This window comes from Rattus rattus, chromosome 16 (genome assembly GCF_011064425.1).
Source record: "Rattus rattus isolate New Zealand chromosome 16, Rrattus_CSIRO_v1, whole genome shotgun sequence".
Lineage (NCBI taxonomy): Eukaryota > Metazoa > Chordata > Mammalia > Rodentia > Muridae > Rattus > Rattus rattus.
This window is the reverse complement of record NC_046169.1, coordinates 40,083,514-40,096,251: the sequence shown is the minus strand read 5'-3', so window position 1 is coordinate 40,096,251 and position 12,738 is coordinate 40,083,514. Positions and strand designations below refer to the sequence as shown.

Here is a 12,738-nt window from a genome sequence, read left to right as displayed (position 1 = left end):
GGACTATGGAGTCTCACTTTTGTCTGGTTCAAGCGGCTGCCTCCACCTGGGATGGCTAAGGGGAGACACCTGGCTGATGGATTTGTTCTGGTTCTCCACGTGCTCTCAAGAAAAATGTCAATTTTACACAATTCATACTGGAAATGAAGAAAAAAAACCAACAAATACGACTTTTCTACCATACAGCTTCCTTCAACTACTTGTGACTTACATGCTGGTTCCTATGATACACACATGATCAGAGCCATTTCCCCAGTGCCAAAGGAGCTAGCCTACACTTTGAAGTAGCAGTGTGGAAGAGGATGTGGCCGCCGCCCTGGCCCTTCTGGGGCGGAACACCTCCCTTTCAGATTATATCCCTCTAGCTCCTGGATGCAAACTCACAGAACCTGGAAGCAAACGATCTCTTGTGAACTCTTCCAGCCTCAGGGGAACTCATCAACCAAGGTGCTCTACACAGTCACTGGGCAGACCTAGGGCAGCTGTTATAGGAACCCAGGCAAGACCTCCCTGCCCACAGGAAGAGCTGGCAAAGCAATGACCCTGCAGGCACTGGCAGCTGGGGTGGCACTCCCCCACTTGGCTCTGTGCTCTGGGCCTGTGTGAGCTGTGAGTTCTACCTGTGGGGGAACTCCCAGCAGACAGAGAAGTTCCTCCCATGACCTGTTCAATCTAGATGTCATTTCCTCCAACACTGAGACGACCCTGTCCGACACGAAGGCTTTGACTGAAATCACACCGTGGTGCTGTCCAAGGACATGCACACACACACACCGCACCCTCGGGGTTATCCAGACCCTTCTCATCAGCAGTCACCCGCCATGCTGAAACTAGGCTGACCCAAGTCTTACGATTCCTGGACAGTGGCGATCAGGACTGTGCTTTATAGTCAGATGGGGACTGTCAGTGTTGTCCCCATGAAGTGATGGCATCCTGAGGGGTGCCGGAAGTGGAAACTTCTGGTTTCTTTGAAGACTCCGTTATGGCATGTGATATTTTGCTGAAGCAGACACAGGTGAGAGGATGTTGTGCTGAAGCAGACACGTGATGTTTAGAAAGAATATAAATTTAACTCCGCAGTGACGGGGCTCTTGCACTGGTCTGCCTTGCACCTCTTGCTGATCTTCACATGTTGTGACTTCAGAAAGAGTAACTCGCCAAAAAACTTCCCATGATACTGTGGCAGCTTCTGCTTCTTGTGGCTTCCTTGGACGTGTGATCTGGCAGAGCCTTGTGGTTTCTTCTGGATCTAGCGGCTGCTACTGATTGTGTTTGAGGTTTTGGTCTGGACTGCTGATATCTTGACAGTAAGACTGGATCTCCCCAAAGAACTATTTCTAACTAGGTCCACAAAGCTGGTTTCCTATTAGCCTTTCTTTCCCCCTGCCTATGGTAGGTGGCTAGAAGGGAGGCTGAAGCATTTAAGAACCCTAATTAAAGTGCGTTTTGAAAAATTTAAGCCTACAGGTAACCCATGGCCCTGAAGCAAATGAATGATGTTATGGAAGAGTTCTCAGGGAGCGGCACGAGGCAGGTCATCTCTCTACCTGAGATGCTGCTGCTGTCTGGTGTGAAGTCCAGCACCAGTGAGTCTGCACACTGGACAAAGATGTCGAGGACTCGATAGAGATGTACACATCACAGGGACTGGCACACAAAGTGACAAGCACATACTGAAAAGTCTGCTCACTGCGCTGATACTCCTCATCACCACGAGCCCCAGCAGCTCGTGGACAAGGGGTGAGGCACGTCGCTGGAAAGACCAGTGGGACCCGGTCCACGTGGTCACCGTTCAGGCCAAGGAGCTCGCTCCCTAGTGGCTAAGTGGGAGCTCCGGAGGGTGAGCGAGGATGGCATCTGACTTTGGGGTAAACCCTAAAGTTACGAAGAGCCAGTGTACAAACAGAACAATCTGCACGAATTCTTGAAGCTTACTGGATTGGAAGGAGCCAAAGTGCTGTATTTTAGTGACAACATATACAGTAAGCTGGCAGACACGATGCTGAAGTGCACCTGGTGGACCAGCATGCACAACCAGAGCCGTGGTCTGAGATCAGAGCCAGGCATATGAGGGAGTGTACTCAGAAAGGGCGCGGCTGCATGCCCGGCTGACAACTTGACAGGGTCAGCTTTAAATGAGACTGATGGCCGTCTCCTGAAAAAAAATCAAGCCAACGTGTCTTTGAGTGTTTGCTTTCTACCTTGTGTATGTACTCAGGGTGACACAGAGGTTAGCCACCTGGGGTGTGGCCTTCCACACAGGGCCCAAGGTCAGGCTGCACGGTGAAACTGATACAGCCTTCTGGGACAGATGACTCCACTTGATGCCATCTGTGTTCAGCAGGTCAAGGGTGGAAACTGTTCAACAGTTTATGAAACATCTCCTGATTGGTTATAGGCACAGCGTTGGCAACCACAGAGGCACAGTGACATACAAAGCACTCTGGCAGAAGGCAGGTGATTCAGGGAGCAAGCAGCCCCACACTGCAGCAAGGAAGGTTCTTGGGTTTTCTCAGACTTTGTCCCACATTGCTCCAAGAACATGCAGCCTCCCGGAAGGGCCTCCTCGAGCCCTCGAGTGCTTGCTGTGCCCTCACTCATGCTGGTGCAGAAACGGCAGGTAGGTTCCTTCTTACACAGAAAAGGGATGAGGGGACATGGGCTCTAGTTAAAGGGCTTTGGGGTCACCGTAGAGTCAGATGAGAACAGAAATGAAACCTCAGGGCTCAGCCTGTGTGGGGGACAGGCAGCTAAGACTTAGGAGGGACTCGATGAGAGACACATCATCTTCCCGTCCCCTCTGGAGGGAGACTTACTATACCCGTGTCTGCCGCCCTCTGAGAGTCACAGGAAGGCTGGAGTCCTGCCTGTTCAGTGGTGGTTTCATCGCAGTGGCTGTTAGGTGCCTATGTGCGGCTACACTCACTGTAAGCTTTGCTCTGACCTAGAATATATTCTTTTTTTTTTTAAATTGTTGTTTTGTTTGTTTTTGTTTGTTTTTTTTTTTTTTTTTTTTTTTTAGATAGGGTCTCGCCATGGATCTCAGGCTGGCCTCAGACTCGGATCCTCCTGCCACTGTATCTGAAATCTCAAATGACAGGATGCTAGAATGGGTATTAAGTCCGAGAATGGCAGGAATTCACAGGCTGCATGCATCCTACCACAGAGTGCAGGGTGTAAATGAACTGTGTGGTGACCACTGTAGTACCCTGTGCCACCATGGGACCTCAGCATCCTCTGCTGTGTGAGGCCGGGTGACCTCTGGCCAGGGTGACCCTCTGGGCCAGCTCCTCCTTGTGGTGCTGTAAACACAGTGGCACCAAGTCCGCTCTTTTCCAGAACAGGACAGGCATTCGGCTGTCTATCTGTCCCTGGTGTCTGTAGCTGCAGCCAATGCTGACAGTGATGCTCATGAGGTACTGCCCAGTGTGGGGTCTCACAGCTCCTGCTCTGGAGAAAGAGACGAAGAACTAGGGGGAGAATTCTTGTCACAGACTAGTTTACTTGGGAATCAGGTAGCTGCATTTTGAAGACCTGGAGTATGAGACCTCAGCCTGTGGGAAAGGAATGTTTGCTGGGTAAAATAGTATTTTTTTTCCTTTTAGAGAGTTCTCTCTATACAGCACCACTGTCCTGGAACTCGCTCTGTAGAGCAGGCTGGCCTCTAACCCACAGAAATCTACTAGCCTCTGCCTCCCAAATTCCGGGATCACAGGCGTGCAACACCCCACCCAGCTATGAATGATGAATTTTACAACCTATTCCATGCTGTGGGGTCTTAGTCTTGGGGATACTAAACTCTGCGGTGCTGGCATCTCACACAGAGAGGTCTGCCAGACCGCTAACCCAAAGCCATGCCAACAACACATGGTTGGGTTAGCATCAGCATGGGAGGACGGGTGTCTGCCCATTACTTTATTACATCTATTTACTTATTTATTTACATTTATTTATTATATATACAGCATTGTGCCTGCCTGTACGCCTGCAGGCCAGAAGAGGGCATTGGCTCTCATCACAGATGTCTGTGAGCCACCATGTGGATGCTAGGAATTGAACTCAGGACCTCTGGAAGAGCCGTCAGTGCTCTTAACCGCTGAGCCATCTCTCCAGTTCTATTTACTTATTTTTACTATCTTCTTTTCCATGTGATCTGTCTGTACCTACAGTTCATCATGACCTGGCTGGCACATGACCTACCTATGACACCAGGCATCTTGTTCTTTCCCTCTGTTCTCTGTCTGCTACAAGGGAAGCTGATCTAATAATCAGCCAGCAAAGCAAACCATAAGATTAGTTTCAATGTTTAAATAAAAGAATGCAATTCCCTAGCACAGGTCCAGGAAGAAGGCACACCGGCTGAAAAGATGACTCAGCAGGAAAAGCTGTTCTTCCAGGACTCCAGTTCAGGCTCCGGGGCACTGGAGCAACAGCTGAGAGAGCTCACAGCTCCAGACACAATCACAGGTCCCAGAAGTCAACTGGACGGCTTGGGTTTCTCAAACGTGAAAGCCCACTCTCCGGACAGGTCATGGCCCTAATCCCAAACAGCTCCACCAAGTGGGACCGCACTCAAACCCTTCAAACACGAGCCTACTGGATCCTTTTCCATGCAGACCGCCACTAGGGTGACTGAACCCATGACTCTTCTACCTCGGCCTGCCGGGCGGCAGGACCATAGGTGGGCATTCCCATGCCTGGTCTATGTGACTGGGAATCAAACTTATGGCCTTGTGTGTGCAGGGCAATCATTCTACCAACTGAGCTACAGCCCTAAAATGAGGGGTTTGAAGCACTCTTTGAATTTCATTCAAGCTTCTGGAGTGGGGTGTGCACTACACAAGAAGACCCTCTCTCAAAAAGAATGTTTATATTCACACTCACACACACACACACATACACACGCACGCACGCACACACACACACACACACACACACGCACGTATAAACGTATATCATTTACACTCTCCGTCTGCAGCTGTCCTAAGAATACTCATAACTAACAGAAGGGGTGTGGCGGCTGACAGCTCACCATGGCCAGCCAGGAAGGGCACGCCCTACTGTGTATGCAGCCCTAGCCGGGATGGGGCTGGGGCAAGACAGACAATCAGAAAGCCACTTGTCCTAGTTAGGACCACTGTCACTGTGGGGAGCACCATGGCAAGAGCAAGATGGGGAGGAAGGGTTTACATCTCCACACCACAGTCCATCGCTAAAGGAGGTCAGGACAGGAACTCAAGCAGGGCAGGAACCTGGAAGCAGGAGCTGATGCAGAGGCCATGGAGGGGTGCTATTTACTGGCTTGTTCCCATGGCCTGCTCAGCTGCTTTTTTAAAGAACCCAGGACTACCAGCCCAGGATGGCTCCATCCACAATGGGCTCTCCCCTATCAAATTATTAATTAAGAATTAATAAGCTTGAGCTTATGAAGGCATTTTCTCCTTTCAGTTAACTCAATCTTGTATTAAGTTAACATGAAACCAGCCAGCACAACTCTTACTACTCACACATGCAGTGTAAGCAAACGCTGTATGTCAAAGACTGGTCTGAGAATACGTGCAGGGACAGAGACACAAGGCTAAAGAAGCCCTGGCCACACACACCCCTCTGGACAGTCACTGCTCAGAACTCAGCAGTCACTCCCAGACACAAAGGACCTTTACAATCAGAATGGGGAGGGGACCAAGGAGCCGGGAGCCTGCGGTGTGGATCCTCCATCCAGGTTAGGGGCACAGTTCTCAGGGCACCCTCCCTACTTGTCTCAGGCAGGACTGGCAGGCTTTCTGAGGTCCAAAGTTTGAGTGTGCGCCTAACAGGAACCACAGCCGGGAGGGGCTTGCTTCACAAGCAAGAGAACCTGGCAGACTGCTCAGACCGAAAGCCTGCATGCTGCAGGGGAGGCAGTTTGGGCACTTGCGGCAAGGGAGAAAGCTCTCCCTTGTGCCAGTCAAATCACAGAGCCAGCGTGTGCTCAACAAGACATCTTGTCTTACTCATTCTCTGAAAGACTGGAGAACAAGAACACACATCAAGCCACACCTGCAGGAATCACGGCACGGCGGCATGCCACGGCTTGAGCAGTGTTACCAAAGAGCCGGAGCGCATGCGGGCTAATCCAAGCCACCACACCTTAGCTGGGAACCTACTTACTCCTCAAGCAATGGTCTCTGACAAGCCAATGTGCTGACCACTCGTGTGTGTTGGTGCTTATATGTGAGCACAGGCATGTGTGTGCTGACCCCTCATTTGTGAGCACAGGCACGTGTGTATGTCAATATATTTGTCCCTGTTACTGTTTCCATTTTGGATCTTAAGTCCTGGAAGACAAAGACTGTCTAATTTATATTTTCCCAAACTCTAATCTTTTTTTTAATTTATTTTTATTTATTTTACGTATGTAAGTACACTGTAGCTGTCTTCACACACACCAGAAGAAGTTTTCGGATACCATTACAGATGGCTGTGAGCCACCATGTGGTTGACTGGGAATTGAACTCAGGACCTCTGGAAGAGCAGTCGGAGCTCTTAACCACTGAGCCATCTCTCCCCCCCCCCAACTCTAATCTTAAGACGCTGAGTTTACAAGTCTTGCTACCTTCCCCCCACCTTGGGGAGGGTGGAGTGGGGTGCTGAGACAAGGTCTCACCATATAGCCCAGCTGGCCGGGAACTCAGTAGGTGGGCTGCCTTCCAAGTGCTGGGATTAAAGGTGTAAACCACCACACATGGCCAACAGGAACAGTCTAATAGGATAGATACAGCTTAGCTTAGAAAACACTCCACAGTGCTTCGTGAGGGGCATGGTGGCAGGGTACAGCTTGCTGTTGGAGGACTTGATTAGCATGAGTCAGGCCTGAGGTTCAATCTTTTCCCCACACAAGGGCAGCGATTCTGCAAAGGGCAGTGCTGCGCTTACAAAGAGCAAGCCAGCACTCACATGTGCTGGTCAGACGACAGTGAAACCTGACCTAGTAACAATCAATATCAACGACAATCACTCAAATACTTAGCGCCAGAGCATCTGTTAGAGGGGAGGTATTGCCTGCCAACAGTGAGGATGGTCGCCCTATTTGCTACAGCTACTGACACGCCAGTGACTAGGCAGCATCCCAGGAAGAGCAGAAACATCAGTGTCAGCTGACATGGGCCCACAGTCAGGCCTTCCACCACAGCACAAGACTGACCACCAGCCTCGCCTGCCGGGTGCGGCCCAGCATCTGTTCCCCAGAGTTACGAGTCAGGCCGAGGAGGAGAAACCGGCATTCCTTCACGGATTCTGATACAAACCACCCGGAAATCACCTCAGGGTGGACAGCCACAGGCGAGGAGATGTACTGAGAACACAGAATTTCCAGGGCTGAGAAAGTCACTTTTACATGTAGCTCCCTTACATTACAAAAAGAGAATTGAAGGACAGACGGCAGACCCATGTCTTGCATCAAGGTGACCCAGCCAGGACTCAACTCCCAGCCCTTCAATGCCCAGGCCCTACTCCTCTCTCAGCACCACTCAGACATGTCGAGTGTGTACACGCTAATGCGTGAAAACCACACGGAGCCTGGGAACCTACTGCCGAGAAAAGCCAGTAACCGCGCCCTTCTACCTCCCCAAGCTATCACTAAGTTTACACCAATGTCAGCCTCTCCTCACAAACAACTCTCAGGACAAAGCCACACAGACAGAACTGCAGCCAGGAGGGCGCCTCCCAACGTGTGGTTCAAGCACAGCAATGGGGGAGGGGTTGGAGGGTGTGTACCGTGTGTCTGTGTGTGCACATGTGACGTTGTGCTCACCTGTGTGTGTACGCGTGTGGAGGAATCTTCTATCTCCCCGCGCACCCTCTTGAGACAGTGTCTCTCAGTAAATCTGGAGCTCACCAGTTTGACAGACTGGCACAGTTTGACAGACTGGCAGCCAGAGAACCCGAGGCCCCTCCTGCGTCTATCCCCTGGTGATGGGGTCACAGACAAACATCACTGAGACTAGCTTGTCAGAAGTCAGGTCCTCATGCTACCTCTACCCACTGAGCTTCTCCACAGCCAAGGACTCACTGCGACCTCCTTCCCAGGAGGACGGTCACAGAGCACGTGACAGACTAATACAGGCCACTTACAGAGGAAAGAACGACATCCCCAGACTGGTCTCCCGCAAGCGCTGGAAGGCCAAACTCTTCCGCGGTTTGCAGAAGCCAAGGCGGACTCACAGAGCCTTTTGTGGATGTGGAAGCTGAAGGAACTGTCTGAACTCAGGGGAAGATTAGCCATTGAGAGTTTATTTTGGGCTTCTTAATTGGCTTGTTCCATTTCTTTGAAGAAAAGAATGTCTTGAATTCGTTCCTCAGTTTATAAAAAGAAAAATGCTTTCACTCCAAGCAGACCGTGAGTTCCTGACCTGGCAGACAGGCTGTGACTGTCCTCTCAGCTGGCCGGCCTGAGCCCTAGCAGCAGAAAGCAACGTTCCTGAGCGCTCGCTACTAATAAAGGAACGCACAGGCTGGAGCGAGGGCCCAGTGGCTAAGAGCGTGTCCAGATGACCTAAGTTCTAGGCCCTGCACCCATAGCAAGGGACCCACAACTATTTGTAGCTAGCTCCAGGGGATCCACACGTACCTGTCCCTGTGAGGGCATGCGCTCACACACACACAGTTAAAAGTAAACCCTTGGAGGAACATACTGAACAGATGTGTGGACTAAACACAACTGACACTCACTTCAAAATTCAGGCTATGGCAGGATGGTAAGGCACGATGGTAAGGCACCAGTAAACAGAAACAAAGTATCCAAGCAGAAATCAGGCTAAGGCACAATGGCAAGGCACCAGTAAACAGAAACAAAGTATCCAAGTAGAAAAAGCTCCAATTAACGGCAAGTTGTCTAATTGGAAGGTGCACTGGGGACAAGTGTCTGCTCTGATCCTTGAGCACCGTCTTCCTATTTCCTCCCAGAGCTGGTTCAGTTGTGCAATAATCAATCCAACCACAGATGTCAAACACAGGCCTTAAACCTGAACGAGCTGGTCGTGGACATCTGAGAGGGAACTACAAGAACTGGAAACTTCCCCACATGAAGTCAAGCAGTGCTCTTGACAGAAGGTGGACTTCATGGTCCTACTTTCAGAACCCATGCTCCATGGTGAGACATGCCCTAGTCTGGCACTGCCACCGTAGATTTTCACCGCATGGGAACAGCTGTACCCAACACCTGCATTTGCACGTCACGTCAGGGACTGAACTCTGAGCTCTAGGGCTCAGGACTCACCAAATCCCCTCCTCCTACAGGATAAGGAGAGCAGGTGCCCAAGAGCTACATCTTATACCCAGCTGGGACAGGGTTCAGGGAAAGGCAAGGTCAGGAAAGGACCGGTGCCCACACTGAGAAGTGCACACAGAGCCACCTAGGCGGGACCCTTTGCTCCTACCGCTGTTAAACAGCACAAATCCTCGGCTATGGTTTATCACCCAGAGACAGGATAAATCTTGAATCTTGTGTTGTGTCTGTCTGTGCGGACGCCGCCAACACCCGCGACTCTGGCAGCATGGGTGGAACCAGGATCATATACAACTAAGCAACAAGAGAGCTAAACTGCAGAGCTAAAACCCATCCCTTGGGACATTTTCTTGAGCTTGTGTTCCATTTACAACTCAAATCCCAAAAGGCCAGGGACTGAAGACGTGGCTCAGTGGTCAGAGCCCTTGCTGAGGACCTGAGTTCAGTTCCCAGCACCCACATGAGACGACTTAGAAACAGCAGCCTGTATCTCCAGCTCGAGAATGGAGGTCGCTCGCTCACTCACCTTGTGCAGAGGGAGCACCAGGAAGGCCCCTCCCCCACTCGCTTCTATAATGATGGCCACGAATCTGGGGTTGACAGCACAAAAGGAGCTGTCCCAGGTGACTCGGGAGACGCGGATGTCATCGTAGCACTGGTCATTCTTCACTGCCTGTCCAAAGACGTGCCGGAACTTGCTCTGTCGTACCACTCGCCGCATCGTGTCTGCAAAAAGAAAGCAGCAAGAATGTGTGAGAACCATGTGCACCAAACCTGCATGTCCACAACAGGCGAGCTGGAAACACTGTCTGCTCTCCTAAAGGCAGTCAGTCCGACTGCAGAGCCCAGAGCCCTCTGCGGCAGGAGCAGGGAGAGCACTGCAACGTGGATCGGAAAGCTCACAACATCCAGAGGCAGTCTGAGCAAAAGATTAAGACAGGACCTGAGGGAAAATCCGCCTGGCCTCTCAGGGTGGGCAGGAAGGCTCATCCGCCACTCCTATTTGGAGATAGGAAAGTACCTAAGGAAGGAACCTTGTAGGTGAAGCTGAAGGAAATCCTTTCCTCCCAACCTGCCAGGGTCGTTTCCAGTCTCTAACACCCTCCCTCATCCCAACATCAGCATGCCCTCTGAGCACTGTGCTGGCTCCCTAGAGTCACTCCACACGACCAACTAAGCAGACTTGAGGCGAGTGGCTGCTGCCGTCTCCCTGTGCTGCCACTACCCTCTGCCCCGCAGAGTTACCCAGGCCAACTGCTGGCTGCTAAGGCCCAGTGAGGAACGGGAAATCTGACCTGAGGCTGCCACAGAAGTCAAGAGCCCAGTCTTACAACGAGGAGCTGTAATTAAGTGGGAAGAGGCTGATCAAGGCTTCACGATGACAGTGAGCCTGCCAGCTCCATTCTAGCAAACATTTGGAGCCATATGCTGGCTACGAGCCATGACAGCCGAAGCCTGAACTGCATGGCAGCGGCAGCTGGACAGAAGGGAGGGAACAGGCCGGTGTGGAGGAGAAAGGAGACCGGGATGGAGGCTCATGTCAGGTCATTCAACTGCTGCAGAGGATTGTGGGCAACAGCTAGCTGGGGTCCTGGGACCTCTCTGGGTTACCAGATGGGCATGAACATGGGAGGCTTTGTGCTGCAGGCCCCAGCCCCCCACACCTCAGGTTTTCTAGCCAGCACTTGATGTAATTTTCCCGTCTGCTGCTGTACAGCATTCTGCTCAAAAAGACAAATGGAACTCGAATAAAGCTAAGTGGAACCGGCACATGGCCAAACCCTGACAAACTCACTGCAAACCAGACCGCTGTGAACAGAAGAGGCCAACAGCTGTCTGTCTGCGCCACGTGGGACCTGAGGTGGGCAATGCTATTTCTCGCCTTCTACATCCCTCCCACTACTAGATGCAGAAAGAGTTTATGCCACAGCCTCTGCCCACTTTTGCAAGGCTTATGTGGCAGTGTCCTCTCTGCACTGCTGGGACGTGTGGCTGGGCAGAAGCAAAAGCCCGGCGGCAGGCCCCACTGCTTGTGTTCTGTAGCCCAGCTGCCGCTTGACCCTCCCTGCTGACTACCGGGACTATACACTTTGAATCCTTGGTACAAGATGCTAAGGTCTTACACTCAGCCAACAGCCTTAATTCTGAAACAGTATGAGTTCTTCCTTCAAGAGCGAGTCAGACACAGCTTCTACTGTGGTCAAAAACTCAAGGAACACACCTCCATACTGGCCTCTCTCCAAAGCCACCACCTTCTCAGCCATCAGTTTTACAGGTCACAAAAGCTAGAGACCCTTCCAGCGCATCTCAGCAGGCATCTCAAAAGATGGCCCAGTGGTTAGTATTGACTGCTCCCTCAGAGCCCCTACATTTGTTACACACACACACACACACACACTCACACACACACACACACACACACACACACACACACACACACACACACACACACTCTCACACCCAGCTGCTCATGATTGCCTGTAGCTCCTGCCCAGGGATCCGACACCTTCTTCCTACTTCCCACATACCTGCACTCACACCCTTACCACACATACACATAAGCACAAATCAATTCTAGTTAGCGGGTTTGGCATGAGGTTTTAATCCCAGCACTTGGGATGTAGAGGCAGGCAGATCTCTGAGTTCAAGGCCAGCTTTGTCTATTGACTGAGCAGGCAAAGCTACACAGAGAAACCTTGTCTCAAAAAACTCAACAGAAAAGTAAGCAAAGCCCTGGTACAGACCACAGCACCAAAAAAAAGAAAAAAGAAAAGAAAAAAAAAAAAAAGAAAAAGAAAAAAAAAAGAAAAGAAAAGTAAGCAAAACCAAAAATAAAACAAAAATCAAAAGGTGTCTATCTGTCTGTCTGTCTGTCTCTCTTTCTTGCCCTCTCTCTCACACACACACTCACACATATACTTGAGCATACACACATGTACACTTGCGAGCACACGCACCCATACACATACAATCCCACACACAGATGGGGATGCACACAGGTATACACATACACACACGCACACAGGTATACATACACACACATGCACACAGGTACACACATACACACATGCACACAGGTATACATACACACACATGCACACATGCACACAGGTATACATACACACACATGCACACAGGTACACACATACACACATGCACACAGGTATACATACACACACATGCACACAGGTACACACATACACACATGCACACAGGTACACACATACACACATGCACACAGGTACACACACCACGGATAAGGGCAGGAAGGGAGACCACCCGAGAGCAAACCCAACAACAAAGCTCAGAAGAGAAAATGCCTGTGTCACCGAGAGACCGCCGTGGCCGTACCCACATTCACTTGAGCATCTTGGGAGGAGCTCACAAGGACAGAGGCACATTGTAAATCCCTAGCAGAAGTGCATGTGCACACACAAACAAATACACATGCACTTTTTTACAAAGCAGAAAAG

General features: G+C 50.8%; 1 protein-coding gene across 1 annotated transcript in view; it reads right to left on the bottom strand.

The window, feature by feature from the left end:
- Coro1c (coronin 1C) overlaps positions 1 to 12,738 on the bottom strand; it is a 71,605-nt gene that overhangs the window by 31,941 nt on the left and 26,926 nt on the right. Inside the window, exon 2 of the mRNA XM_032886457.1 lies at positions 9,792 to 9,991. Coding sequence (XP_032742348.1) covers positions 9,792 to 9,986 — 195 coding nt within the window. The 5' untranslated portion in view covers positions 9,987 to 9,991. The remainder of the gene's footprint in view (positions 1 to 9,791; positions 9,992 to 12,738) is intronic.